Here is a 15,589-nt window from a genome sequence, read left to right on the forward strand (position 1 = left end):
CGTTTGGGCAGGTGCTGTTTCAGATAGGCTTTAAAATGCTGATTAGGCATCTTACACTGCAGGACAAAACACACACAAGGGATGTAATGCAGTGATCAAAACTATGGCTTAACACTTAGATCTATAACTTTATCCACTTACTGTTAAATTAGCTATAAGCTCTACTGGGTCGTCTGAAAAAAGACAAAACTGGATAGGTAAATAGGGCATCTGGTGTGTGTGTGTGTGTGTGTGTGTGTGTGTGTGTGTGTTTCTGTATGTGTGTGTGTGTGTGTTGTGTTTCTCACATGGCACGCTTTGGTTTTTGGGACGCAGTCTCCCAGACGATCCCGGGATGAGCGTGTAATCATTAACATTGAGCCCGTATGAGCCGAGATACTCTGTACGGTCACAGTGGGCCTCCTCCATTCCTACACACACACACACACACACACACACAACACACACACTTTAGCAAGGACACATTAGAAGGACTTAATAAATGTTGTGTAGAATTGGTATACAAGTGTGTATAAGTGTGTGTAGTGTGCTGGTGTGTATTACATAAAGCTGAACTGGTTTTATATATATATATATATATATATATATATATATATATATATATATATATATATATATATATATATATATATATATATACACACATACACACACACACACACACACACACATATATATATACACTTTGTTTCGGCTTCTTCCATTAGGGGTCGCAGATCATCCGCATGTTTGATTTGCCACATGTTTTTAGGCTGGATGCCCTTCCTAACGCAAACCTCCCCAATTATCTGCGCTTGGGACCGGCACTAAGAGTGGCTGGGGTTGGTTCCCTGACCGGGGATCGAACCCGGGCCGCAGTGGTGAGAGCGCCGCATCCTAACCACTAGACCACCAGGGGACCTCATATATATATTATATAGTGTGTGTGTGCGCAGTGTTTACATGAACCTGGACCAGTGTACAAGTGTGTATATGTGTGTGTGTGTGTGTGTGTGTGTGTGCAGTGTACCACGTGTGTTAAACTTTACCAGTGTATAAGTGTGTTTAAGCTGTGTTACATAAAGCTGTACCAGAGTGCACATGTGTATAAGTGTGCATAAGTGAATATACGTGTGTGAAGTGTACTGATTTGTGTTTACCTTACCAGTGTATAAGTATGTATATGTATATGCAGTGTACTGGTGTGTGTTCATTAAGCTGAATCAGTGTGTACGTGTATATAAATTGTGTATACGTGAGAACCGGTATATGTGCAGATGACTGTTTATAATTGTGTGCAGTGCACTGGTGTGTGTTAGACCTTACCAGTGTAAAAGGGTATGCAATACACTGGTGTATGTTACATAAATATGAACACACTGAGCCCATTTACAAGTGTGTATAAGTGTATGCAGTGTACTGGTGTGTGTTTTATGTAGCTGAACTGGGGTGTTAATCTGTATAAATTGTGTATAAGTGTGTGCAATGTACTGGTGTGTATTAAACCTTACCAGTTTATAAGTATGTATAAGTGTGTGCAGTGTACCACGTGTGTTAAACCTTACCAGTGTATAAGTGTGTTTCATGAAGCTGAACCGGGGTGTAAATCTGTATATAATGTGTAAAAGTGTGTGCTCTGTACTGGTGTGTTAAACCTTACTTGTGTATAAGTGTATGCACTACACTGGTGTGTGTTTCATGAAGCTGAACCGACGTATAAATGTGTAAAAAATGTGAATAAGTGTATACAGTCTACAGGCGTGTGTTAAACCTTACTAGTGTAAAAGTGTGAACAAATGTTTTCAGTGTACTGGTGTGTTACATAACGCTGAACCAGTCTACAAGTGTGTATAAGGGTGTACAAGTGTGTGTAGTACCGTGATCGCCCACTATGATGACATTTACACATCGATGCAGGTTCATCTGTTTCAGACCGTTCATCAACTGACCGATGATGTTATCTATTTCTCGTAGTGGGTTATCCAGCTACACATACAGACACAGGTAAATACACACATACAGGAATAAGCATATAAATAAATCAACCATATATTTTCTGTATATAAAATAAATAAATATACCTCATTGCTGAGAGGCCCCAGTCTGTGGCCGAACGCATCAGGCTGCTCAGAGTGTACTGCGTACACATACGGCCTGAAAACAACACATTGATCATATCAATATTCAACAATAATGTTGTGATCTGAACTCAGGCACACTTCACCTGTGGTTTTCGATTTGAGTTTAAGTGGGAATTGTTCAAAACCTGGCAACCCCCCAGGCTATATTGAGCTCTCCTTTAAAACTGCACATCGCATTCAAAACCTCATGTTTCACCTTCTTTTTTTGTGTTTTTTTCTCCCGTCACAATCTCAGTCGCTATCTGTCAGTTGCTTACGTATGGCAAGGCATCACGTGTACTTTATTAGAAAATTGGTTGTGTTTTTACATTAACATGAAAGAAAGAAAATAACCGACCTTTCATTGTCAGGCAGGTGGAGCCACCTAAGCATGGTCAGAATCCTTCTCTCCAGTGGAATCACCCTACACACACAAAACAGGGTATAAAGAAGGAGATTTGTTCGACCTTGAAAATAAAACAGACACTTGTCTGTGTCGACCAGCCAACGCTGACATCACACACATCTCCGCACTAAACACTATGTAATAGCAACATAATGGCATTATGGCACTGTGTCTACTGTTTAGTGCACTTATGTGTTCAGGTTGTAGCCTTTTTGTTGTGTTACACAAATACAGTGTTTTGCAAAAGTATTTAGAACCCTGTTTCATACTGTGGAATACAAATGTAAAAAAAACTTTATAAATGAACTATAAATGACTAATAATCAACTGAAGACATTGGATTTGCGTTACATTGACGCCATTTGGCAGACGGCCTTATTACATTTATCTCATTCACACAACTGAGCAGATACATCAATAAGGCCCTTGCTTAAGGGCCCTGGAATGGCATCTTGGTGTAACTGGGATTTGAACGACCTTCGGATCCAAAAGCCAAAGACTTAGCCGCTAAGCTACCACCTGTTAGCATTATATATGCCAGAGCCACCATTCGCTGCAATTATATTCTTTATTATATATTATATATATTGCAATTTTTGTAAAATAGGACCACAGATTAGAACTTTGAATAGGCCATTGTACGACATTAAGGTTTTTGTTCTAGAACCTCCTCATTGTCTTAAGTATTTCCCTAGATTTTGCTCATCCGAAGAGACTGGGAACGGAACCCCACTCTCTGAAAATAAACATGGCCTTTTGTTAGTTTATGTAAACTAAAGTAGGACAAAGGGGTTGATCGGTTCAGCAGACAAGGATGAATAGCCTGAATGTGTGTGTGTGTGTGTGTGTGTGTGTGTGTGTGTGTGTGTGTGTGTGTGTGTTAAAGTAAAAGAGGAATCTATTGTTTGAATAGATGCCTGGAGGAGACAGAAAAGCCATGTGGCTTTTTGGATCATGTGCATACGGATCACAAGTCTCTTCACATTCTGTGCCTCAAGGAAGAATAAACACCCAAAAGCAAACACACTTCTTTAACCAAAAAAAAAAAAAAAAGCCTGAATAGTGATTCGAGGGTATTTCTCAAAATCAGTCCCAAACTCTGACATGACAGATCAAAGATCAGTGTACTGACAAAAGTGTGTACTTTGATATATGGTCAGTATTCGTACAGCTAATGTTTGCTTTAACCTTTAAACTCGTGTGGGTTTACAAAGCTACTGCGTTATGCAGAGGTGCAAAGAGTACCTGGAAATCATACATACAAAAGCTGCAAAACTTACTCCATTTAGGGCCGTCAATAGAATAAAATATAAAAAAAATGTAACAATTACGTGAATCAGAAGGACACCGAACGGAACTTTTGCTGTTTCCACACGGACAGTTTTATTAGCCGGATTTGTGCACCAATTTGGAATTTGGTGCTTGATTTAAGACTTGGCGCCAAACAAATGTTTATCGATTAAAAATATTTGGGTGGAAGTAAAGAAAGGATGTTGTGAAAAAATGTGTTGCGTTGAAGGTTTCAATTACTTTTATTTGCGTATATTTTTTATATAAATGCTCAAAAAAGATACGCGTGCTGCGTTATTCGCGCGTAAAAATAAAACTAGTGCCGTTAAAATGAATTTGCTTTTACTCGTTATTAATGCGTTCATTTTGAAAGCCCCCCATTACATAAGTTAAAAAGTCAAAAATTCTATGACTTAAGTAAAAGTATCTGATTTGAACAGTACTTGAGTATCACTAGTATTCAATCGACAAATAAAATGAAAGAAAAAAAAAATAATCACCTCAGCAGAGTGCAAAATTTAATCGGTTATGTACTCATTGTCAATTAAAATATGGAGTAAAAAAGTACTTCTATTGAATCATAAATGTAGATGAGTAGAAAGTAAAAAATTGCTTCAATCGTTGATATTCAATCAAACTAAAAAGTAGCCAAACAATTAAGTACAGCAACCAAGTACATTTACTCAAATACTTTACACTACTGGTGTATAAATGTCCATGATTGTAAATGGTGTTGTGATTGTACACATTTCGTGTTGTAGTATGTAGAAGAGGAAGATTTTTTTTCAGGATTCTGTGAAAACTGCTAGCATTGTTCTGGTTTTGGCCTAGCATTGAGCTTCATGTACAATTTCTCGAACTTAATGAGAATCAAAATCATTCTTCATTACTATACATATGGACAGAGTACTATCCAGGAGTGAATCTGACAAAAATATAGTTATTTAGCAAAACTGTTCAGATTAGACAGGAATGAATTCAACCAAATTCAGTGCATTTTCCAGGAATGAACTCGGGTCAAAACTTTAGGTTTTTATTCGGGATTGAATATAGCAAAAGAGAGCACATTATTCAGAAACTAATATAGCAGAATTTAAACCATCATCGATCAGAATTTAGCGTTATCAAGCACATTTTACCTCAGACAACTGATCAAGGTTGTCAGCATCTGGAGGTTACCTTATACAAATCAACCTACAATTATCTAAATTATACACAAGAGAAAGTAAAAGTTAAGGGGCCTTGTTTAAGGGCCCAATCGTGGCAGCTTGGTGGCTTTGGATTTCAATTCACGAACTCATGAGAAAAGCTTGAACACCGAGCTACCACTTTTCTATAAAATGTATAAAAAAAAAAAAAAAAAATGAATTATCCACAAACTTTTGTGAAATCAAAATAATCCAGAAACAAATGTACCAAATTCAAGTGCATCATCAAGGCATTCATTTTATGCCACCAGGCATGATCATCTAGCATGAAAAATTTAACCAAAACACACTATTTATCCTGGGAATGAAGCACAATGACTGTAAATTGATTTTTCTATGTTTATAATCTTGAATGGTCCAGTTTGAGTGAACCTGTGCATGTGGTAGCCTCAGAATTTTTCACCAGCAGGAGTGGCAATCTCTTGTTGAAGCTCATCCACCTAGAGGTTCAATACCTGTGTGAATATTGAGATGCTTTTCTGCTCACCACGATTGTAAAGAACGGTTATTTGAGTTCCTTAATACCTGCTTGCAGATCGAACTAATGTAATCGGTTTTGCGCAAAGTTCTGTGTAGGACGTTTCGGAAACCTTCCCTTTTGGTTTAAACATCTAAACTACAATAAAAGATTTCTTATTTTATGCATTACACTTCTGCCACGTGATTGGCCGATCAGATAACTGCAGGAATATGCAAGTTTATATTTAATATGCGGGTTTAAACGATGGTGTATATGCTGCATGTTGATTTGCTTACCAAGGCCAGAAGAACGTTGCTGCCTTCACCCCTTGCTTCTCTGCTGTTATCCAGATCTGTGGGAAGAAGGATCCAGAAAACAAATGACAGAATTTATATCACTTGCACTATACTAATCAGATCATAACGTCTTATAATTACAGTCAGTACATGCGTATAAATGATCTATTTTTTTGATAGACCGAACTCACAGGTTGTCCACCCCACCAGCGATGATTGAGCTTCTCTCTCCCACGCAGATTGAAGTTCCCGTCGAACACTGGGTCGTACATGGTGTTACACACGATGCCGTGAGACTCCGGGTAAAGTCCCTGCACCGGCACACGTACACAAAACACTCAAAACATTTTGTATGAATTTGTATTGAGGAATAAAACGTGGGAACGGTGTTTACCGTGGCAAGCGTGTAGAGGTTGGGGAAGGTCTTTGAAGGGTACATCGGTCTCATGTGAGGCGAGCGTGTCCCGCATGTTCCTGCAAAAAAGAGGCATTTAACAAAGCAAAATGTAAGAAATGTAGGACTTTCGAATGATTACATACAGAAATGACTACAGCTGCATTCAGACCTCAGATGGAACGAAGGAATTAAGGCTCTTATCCGATACTTAGGCGGGTCAAAATAGTGCATAGTTCTGAAGCTTCGTCTTACATGATATGAGCTGAGAACTCGGAGTTTTGATGTAACAACAAATAGTCATTTTTTTACCTGTAAATACACCATCCATGAAAAATTATGAAATACCATTTGAGACCAGATGGCCTACTGATACTGATATGATACTATTAATAAAATAAAGAGTATAATTTATTGATTAAATGAAAGTCATCTGTGATTTGTGACTGCATGGACAGATTATCCTTTAACTTATAATTCTTCAGTCAGCACTTTCTAGCCCCTGATTTTTTCAGTGTTTAAAACGGAAGTGATTGTGCTTAACATCAATACTGGACACATCTACTCAAAGTATCTGGTATCCCCATAAGCGAAGATGTACAGTTTAGGGCCATGAACAGTTTTACATTAAAGTACCCCTCTGTGAACATTTGATAACCTTAACAAGTAAAATTAATGGACATTCGGTGACACTGAGATGATGGATTCCCTTTTTGAGTCTGGTTCCGCTCAGAATTCCTTCTTCATACAAAGTTTTCAATGCCACCACGTCTCCACTGGCTCATTCATTAAAGATTTAATGCAATTCAGTTTGTTTAGCACTTTAACAATGTATATTGTCCCAAAGCAGCATTACACAGATAAAGTATGGTATATACATAGTGCCTTTTCTAATCACTGAGCAAGTGGTGACAGTGGAAAAGGAAAAAAAAAAACAATATAGTATGAGGAAGAAACCTCGACAGGAACCAGACTAAGAAGGGAACCCATTTTAATTTTACACTTTGTTTATATTGATTACAGCCCAAATCGTCATAGTTCTTAAGCTTATCCTACCACAAAACAAAATCCACTTTCAAACAAGTCACAAGGACAGTGGTGAGGAAAAACTCCCTGAGTTGTTACGATGAAGAAACCTAGAGAGGATCCAGACACGGAACTCCTTCTCGTCTCAGGGGTGGGATAAAACTTAGATTTGCAATTATTTGTTTCAGTAAAGCTGCTTTAGAGACCATTTTGATTGTTAAAAGCACTATTTGAGCATCTTAAAGAAAACCATATACTATATCCCTGACATATACGTAAAAATTTAAAGATGGTTCATACTCAGTTTATGAATGTTGGGAATGACCGATTTTCCTTTCTTAATGTAGGAGGCACGGAATCCGTCCAGGGAAATAATGAAGAGAGGAGGACGTACAAACCTGCACAGGAAAGAATACAAAAGTTATTGACCTAGAGAACAGAAGAACAGAACATTTAGTGTCTCTCATTTTTATATATATATATAAATAAAATACTTACCCTGCTGGGCATTGTGGGGTGGTAATCTCCTCACAGTCTCCATCCACCCATTGGCTGTCACCTGCAAACCAAACACACATACAGTTTACACATACATTTTTTTATATATATATATATATATATATATATATATATATATATATATATATATATATATATATATATATATATATATATATACACACACACACACACACACACATACATACATACATACATACACATACATACATACACTATATATATATATTTCTAATGCCTGACCTTTACATAGAGCTTTGTAGTTGGTGCAGCAGTCCCCATTCTCCAAACAGTCTTCTGAACACTGGCATGCATAGTCCTCATTTCTGCTTTCTCCACACCGTTCTGCAGTACATTCAAACCCTCCGGCTAATCTCACACACACACACACACACACACACACACACACACACACACACACACACACACACACACACACACACACACACACACACACACACACACACACACACACACACACACACACACACACACACGATTTCTAATGCTTCAGCAATTTCCATTTGGGATGTGCATGGCTTTAAATTCATCAGCATTTTATACTCACCGGTTTTTAGGCAATGTTTATCAAAGTCAGAGCAGCAGCTGTAGTAGGTCTTACAAAGATTATCACACCTGCACACAGGAGGCGAAGCCTCCACCAGCTCAAAGCATCGCCCCTTACAAGAACCGGTCGTGCGTTCCCATAAAGATACTGCATTACACAACGCACACACACACACACACACACACACACACATAGTGGTCAGGAAACGATTAAGAATTTACACTCATTTGCTTTTACAAACAAGTCTCACTTTTAGAGATTAAGGGAATCTCTTCTTTTTCTTCTGTTGGCTGTCCGGCTTGAAACACGTAGCCCACACACACATAGGAGCCAAGTACTAACAGGAATACACAAGCAACCTGGAGCGAGAGAAGCAGACATGAATACACGTACAAACACACGTGCACACGTTAAATAACCTCCACTAAATAATGCTGGGATTTTTGCTTTTGTCCAATTTGCACATCATTAGCAATAATTCAGGAAATCAGTTCAACACAAGTGTAGGGTTTTCAAATCGGAAACACAACAACAGAATATCAGTGAGGCAACACAACACAGAGTACCAACTTCACCAAACATATAAAACGTTTGAAAGCTAACACTTACGTCCTCAAAGCATGAAACCGTGAGCTGCTAATGAAGCAGGAAATATAAATGGAATATATGCTGATGAAAGCATGAATATAAAGTGTAGTATACAAGCGCATTGCATTTATGGCATTTGGCACATGCCCTTATCCAGAGTAACAGAGTAACAACCGAGCAGTTGACGGTTGAGCGCCTTGCTTACAGGTGAATGCTTGGTTGTGCTGGGATTTGAACCTATGACCTTCTGATTAAAAGTAATAGTTTAGTGGGTAAGGTGTTGAACTTTGGTTTAAGGCACAATTTAAAAGCTACCTCTGTTGCACTATGTTTGGATTTGGAGAGTTTCCTCAATCCAGCCACCAGATGTCGCCACTGTGCTCCTTATTTGTTACTGATTGTTTCCACCTGTGTAAATCATTCCTGTGTGTATTTAAGTTTCTTGGATGTTGATGTTTGAGCTATTTCTCATGGTATGGTTCCCTGTGTCTCCAGCCTTGTTTAGTTTGGTGTAGGTTCTTGTTTTTGAGTTAGATTTTTGCTGTACTACTTCTAGAGAAAGACTTTGGATTTGTGGGTTTTCATTTACTCCGCATTTCAGGACCTGATTTTGTGGATAACCCTTACCCTTGTTCTGTGGATTCCATGGTTCCGAGAACCCTCGAATTAAAAAAATTGGAAATTTCAGCCTGTTCCGGTGCTTAGGTTTACACATCCCTCAATGGCAAACTGCTAGAGTTCCTGACTCTCACACAACCACCCTCAGTTTGAGCCCAGATCCTGACCCGAGCAAATCATTTAACCCTAAACTGCTCTGGTTTATAAAGGGGGGTCTGCCAAATGCCATTAAATCTAAGCCTGACAATGAAAACCCATCATTCCTCCTTTTTTCCCCCCAACAAGAAAATCTTAGCGATCATCTTTTAGTCTCTCTTCATTCGCATTTACACTTATTGCTTAAAAAAAAATCAAGTATCTAAACCAGTGTCGATCAGGAATCTTTAAACTGGGATGGCTTGGAAATCATAACTGCAATGCTACAATTGATTCCCTGAGCCCACACAACGCAAGGCTGCCATTGTAGGAGTGTTGTAATATGTTCTGATGTATTTCTGTTTATCGGTTAATCAAACCTTCACTCACATAGATTCAAATACATTTCTCAACCATTAAGCTTTCTAGGGAAATAATATCTGATTTGGTTTTCTTCTGTTGTAGCCTATTCACCTTATATTTTAACGTTCTGTGCATTTTAAGACGCTTTTCTGTTCACCACGATTGTACAGAGTGATTCTTTCAGTTCCTGTTCACTCAAACTACAGCCGCTCACTTATTAACCTATTAACTCTGCAGAATGCTGTGTGGAAATAATCCCAGTATTTAAATACTAAAATACTTTCTCGTTCTTATGCTTGATGCAAAAAAATAAGTTTCAATCTATAATAAGGATTGAAAAGAAATACACAATCTGGACAAAAAAAAAAAAAGTGAATCTGACTTTAAAATTGGTATAAACTAATAAACTGGCAGCTGGAAATTATGAACCAATCAACTCATGAACTCATGGAAAAGCCAATGGAAAAATAAACTAATCTAATCCAATGTAATCTAACCTGAAACTGAATTAATACATTTAGATCATTCACACATAAATAATAGTGAATATCATCAGTGATAATAATCTTTAGCCTAACTGACTCATGTCCTCACTTGCTTTTCTGATTACAGTGAATTTCAGCAGTTATTCCAGATGTTTACAGACATACAGGACCACACTTGAACACGCTAACTAATCTAGAGCATGAGTCACCATGGTCCGATTGCCCCTCAATGTCCTCACTGCACAAAAGATGCAGATTTCACTGTAATTGTGAAGAATGGATTACTTCACCACATTCCCATATACACCGATCAAGCATAACATTATGACATCATATCATTAAGACCAGTGAAGTGAATAACACCATCTCTTTATCATGGCACCTGTTAGTGTGTGGGATATAATTTTAGGCAGCAAAAAATATTTGACAAGGGACAAATTGTAATGTCTAGACGACTGGGTCTAGACGTGGCCTGCAGAGTTTGATGGAACGCAATCCGAAACGCAAAGAGTCAAAGGTTCAAACGCAGTCAGGCTTCAATGTTCAAACAAACAGCACCAATGCAAACGTTCCGTATTACTCATTCAAACGTCCACATTGGTCCCAGTAGATTCAACTGGGTCACGTTAACACCAAGTCAACGTGATTCGATCATGTATTTTTAATATAGTGAACCGAATCCAGCTACGAGGATCAAATTCGAATCGCTGGCATTCTGCAACATCCACTTTACCAGTGTATAAGCAATCAAACCGTGTTTTAATAAAAAAAAATTACTCTGACCACATTTATTTGCAAATGCACAGGGAATACAATAATCACAAAGGGATTGTGAACCATGTTATGGTCAGATAGAACATCATGGAAGCCATTTATACTTTCTACTAGTCTACTTATTCTGCCTGTTAAATGTAAATACTTAGTCTTTTATGGTTTTTGAGATATGTCCATGTTCCTTCCAAGTAAAAACACACCAAAACACACTCAAATGAAACAATGACTTAAAGAACGTTATGTGAAGATGTTAGCTGACTACCTTACACCCACAATCAAACATGGAGGTAAAGGCTTAATGGTTTGGGTTGTTTTGGAGCAGAGAACTAAACCAACATGGCTACCATTCCATATCAACTCCATGGAGACTAAAAAGACTAGGACTAGACTAGTGTCATTATTTAAAAAATATATATATATCTTTTATATCCTTACATTGGTGTTAATACACATCTTTATCATGCTAGAAACAATTTTATATTCCAAAAAGCTGTTTACAATGTATTCAGATGAAATTTTACAGAAAAAAAAAAGATTCTACTGAATAAGTAAGAAGTAAACTTGAAAAAACTGATTTGTTTGAATGGCAATTTCATCTCATTTTTTCCAGATGTTTTGTAAATCATTGTAGCTTATTTTAAGGACGGTGTGTTGTAATACAATGTAATGTAAAGGCAATAGTTCAATTGAAATGTATTTTCCTCTAAATTATGATCACTATTAGCAGTCAGTAGTTGTAGACGGATGATCCGCTGCAGCGACCTCTACTGGAAGCAGCCGGTAGGAGAAGAAGTTGTAATATAGATACAGAATCCTTAAAAATAAATAACTAAACATAATAAAATTATAAAATAATTATATAAACATACACATTTATTGAATTTGTAATGCCTATGTCAATAATTTTATGTTTTGTTGCATATTCATTGTAAAATAAAATTAAAAATATGGCTGTATATATATTATTATTTGTTTTATTATTTTATATATATATATATATATATATATATATATATATATATATATATATATATATATATATATATATATATATATAAATAAATGTTCTACGTGATATCATCGGCTATAAAAAAAAAAAGTGTGGAAATCTTGTTTGTGAAGCGGCTTGCGAAATCTCTGCTGACTCTCCTCTCACAGTGCAAAAGTCCGATCTAAAATCTGATCATCAGGGCGACATCCAAAATGCGCATGGTTTCCTCCTAAACACCCCGAGATCTCCGTCCTACACTGCGCCTCTCTGTGTTATACAGTTTATATAAAATATAAATAAATGTGATAAATAAATAAAAAACCGCACGCTGAGATCAGACGCTGAATCAAACACTAGTAACCGGAATTCGTTCGTCTTACCGTACCAGGTTTCCGAGCGCCATTGTTCCGGCGTGTCCGCGCTGCACTGAGGTCCGAGCCGCTTTACCGAGGTCCAGCTGACCGCGCACGCACGGGGGCGGTGCGGGGGCGCGCGCGCTGCCGGCTTGTTTACACTGGCCCACGTGCGCCCTCCTCCGCCAGCCAATGCGCGCGCAGGAACGATCGCGCGTGCTGCTCCCTGCTCCCGGACTCAGACGCACAGCACGAGTCAGCGGTTCGCTATGCGGGGGTGATGGGGACAGATCTGACTTCAAAACTGCCTTCGTGTGCTGATGTTTCCATGGGTTTGAAGCTGATGAATACCTTATTATTATGCACGGTTGTACCTTTAGTGTCATTGGTCGTCTGATTGGAAGCTTGCAAACGACTTCAAATCCAAGCATTACAAAGCACCCCTTATGCAACACCCCCCCTCCCTTTTAACTATTACCCCTGATTAGCAATCAGTGACTAATTACCACTTCCCAACAAATGACTTCTGTGCAAACCAGTCACTGGTCAGACTATAGAGCTAATCAATGATCTCCACTACCCATTGATCAAGTGCTAATCACTGGTTACACTAGCTAACTAATAAAAACCAATAGTTACCACTACTCAAAAATACTAATTTCTCTGCTCACTTCAAGCCGTGGTGGACGAAGTAAACAAAACCTGTACTTGAGTTAAAGTAGAGATACACAAGGTGAACTATTACTTCAGTAAAAGTGCCCCAATATAACTTTCACTTGAATAAAAAGATTTGCATTCAAATGTACTTAAGTACCTAAAGCACTATAATTTATTATGGCTATAATCTCCAATTATAATTTTTTACGTCATAAGACTTTTGTTTAATCAACTCATTATGTGAAAAGACTCAATAGTGACTCAATTACTCAAATACTGATTGCTATCTATTAAAATAAAAAAAACCTTTAACACGGTACGGTAACACATTGCATTTACTTTGTTACTGTCCACCACTGAGAACTGGTTAAATTTACCTAACAATCAAGTCACTGTTCACAATGTTAATTGACCAGAATGCTGTTAACAAGTGTTTTTCAGCCTAATAACTTTTTAATACTCCTTACTTCCCAAATTAGGTAGTGGTAATAAGTTATTTCGTCTTAGGATAGTAAACAGGGATTGATTGCCACTGCCTAATGAACAATCACTGATCACCACTACTTAAGATTACTAAACATCACCAAATAACTGCTAACCGTTCCCTAACAACAAAATAACCAATCACCACTATGTAATACCAAATAACTGATCAAGATTCAAGATTTTATTTGTCACAAACATAGTTATATACAGAATACAACCAGATCGGCTGCTCAGGAAATTGTGCATTAAATAAAGTATGAGTAAATAGAAAAATATTAGAAAATCTGAAAATATTTAAGAAAATAAGAGAAAATGTGAAAGAATATATTGGATAAAAATAATAAAGTGGTAAATACAAAGAATCGCTTGGCTCCGATTGTGATTACCATTACCTCAATCACAAATAACCAACATCTAACAGCAAAACACAGCTACTAAACAGCCAGATACTGATCACCACTATCTAACATCCAATTACTGATCACTACTATCTAACATCTAATCACTGATCACCACTATCTAACATCCAATCACTGACTACCACTATCTAACATTCAATCACTGATCACCACTATCTAACATCCAATCCCTGATCACCACTATCTAACATTCAGTCACTGATCACCAGTATCTAACATCTAATCATTGATCACCACTATATAACATTCAATCACTGATCACCACTATCTAACATCCAATCCCTGATCACCACTATCTAACATTCAGTCACTGATCACCAGTATCTAACATCTAATCATTGATCACCACTATATAACATTCAATCACTGATCACCACGATCTAACATCTAATCACTGGTCACCACTAAATAACATTCAATCACTGATCACCACTATATACCATTCAATCACTGATCACCACTACCTATAGCTAAACACTGATCACCACTATCTAACATTCAATCACTGATCATCACAATATAACATTCAATCAGTGATCATCACAATATAACATTCAATCACTGATCACCACTATATAACATTTAATCACCACTAAATAATATTCAATCACTGATCACCACTATCTAACATTCAACCACTGATCACCACTACATAGCATTTAATCACTGATCACCACTACCCATAGCTAAACACTGATCACCACTATCTAACATTCAATCACTGGTCATCACAATATAGCATTCAATAACTAATCACCATTATATAACATTCAATCACTGATCACCACTATATAACATTCAATCACTGATCACCACGATCTAACATCTAATCACTGATTACCACTACCTATAGCTAAACACTGATCACCACTATATAACATTCAATCACTGATCACCACGATCTAATATCTAATCACTGGTCACCACTAAATAACATTCAATCACTGATCACCACTATATAACATTCAATCACTGATCACCACTACCTTTAGCTAAACACTGATCACCACTATCTAACATTCAATCACTGATTATCACAATATAACATTTAATCACTGATCACCACTACCTATAGCTAAACACTGATCACCACTATCTAACATTTAATCACTGATCATCATAATATAACATTCAATCACTGATCACTACTATTTCACATCTAATCACTGGTCACCACTAAATAACATCCAATAACTGAACACCACTATATAACATTCAATAACTGATCACCACGATCTAATATCTAATCACTGGTCACCACTAAATAACATTTAATCACTGATCACCACTATATAACATTCAATCACTGATCACCACTACCTTTAGCTAAACACTGATCACCACTATCTAACATTCAATCACTGATCATCACTATATAACATTCAATCACTGATCACCACTATCTAACATTCAAACACTGGTCACCACTATATAACATTCAATCACTGATCACC

General features: G+C 37.3%; 1 protein-coding gene across 1 annotated transcript in view; it reads right to left on the reverse strand.

Annotated features, from left to right (window-relative positions):
* The window catches only part of enpp2l (ectonucleotide pyrophosphatase/phosphodiesterase 2-like), a 32,556-nt gene extending 19,566 nt beyond the window's left edge, over positions 1 to 12,990 (reverse strand). The window contains exons 1-15 of the mRNA XM_083546963.1: positions 12,606 to 12,990; positions 8,517 to 8,625; positions 8,267 to 8,413; positions 7,942 to 8,067; positions 7,678 to 7,738; positions 7,480 to 7,577; positions 6,154 to 6,233; positions 5,951 to 6,070; positions 5,760 to 5,815; positions 2,458 to 2,523; positions 2,061 to 2,133; positions 1,857 to 1,965; positions 288 to 410; positions 142 to 173; positions 1 to 56 (exon numbers count right to left, since the gene is read on the reverse strand). The exon at positions 1 to 56 is cut by the window's left edge and continues 72 nt beyond it. Of these exons, the coding sequence (XP_083403089.1) occupies positions 1 to 56; positions 142 to 173; positions 288 to 410; positions 1,857 to 1,965; positions 2,061 to 2,133; positions 2,458 to 2,523; positions 5,760 to 5,815; positions 5,951 to 6,070; positions 6,154 to 6,233; positions 7,480 to 7,577; positions 7,678 to 7,738; positions 7,942 to 8,067; positions 8,267 to 8,413; positions 8,517 to 8,625; positions 12,606 to 12,959 (1,610 nt within the window). The 5' untranslated portion in view covers positions 12,960 to 12,990. The remainder of the gene's footprint in view (positions 57 to 141; positions 174 to 287; positions 411 to 1,856; positions 1,966 to 2,060; positions 2,134 to 2,457; positions 2,524 to 5,759; positions 5,816 to 5,950; positions 6,071 to 6,153; positions 6,234 to 7,479; positions 7,578 to 7,677; positions 7,739 to 7,941; positions 8,068 to 8,266; positions 8,414 to 8,516; positions 8,626 to 12,605) is intronic.
* Between the last annotated feature and the right edge of the window lie 2,599 nt (positions 12,991 to 15,589).

This window comes from Silurus aristotelis (assembly GCF_946808225.1).
Source record: "Silurus aristotelis genome assembly, chromosome: 7".
In the NCBI taxonomy this organism is placed as follows: Eukaryota; Metazoa; Chordata; class Actinopteri; order Siluriformes; family Siluridae; genus Silurus; species Silurus aristotelis.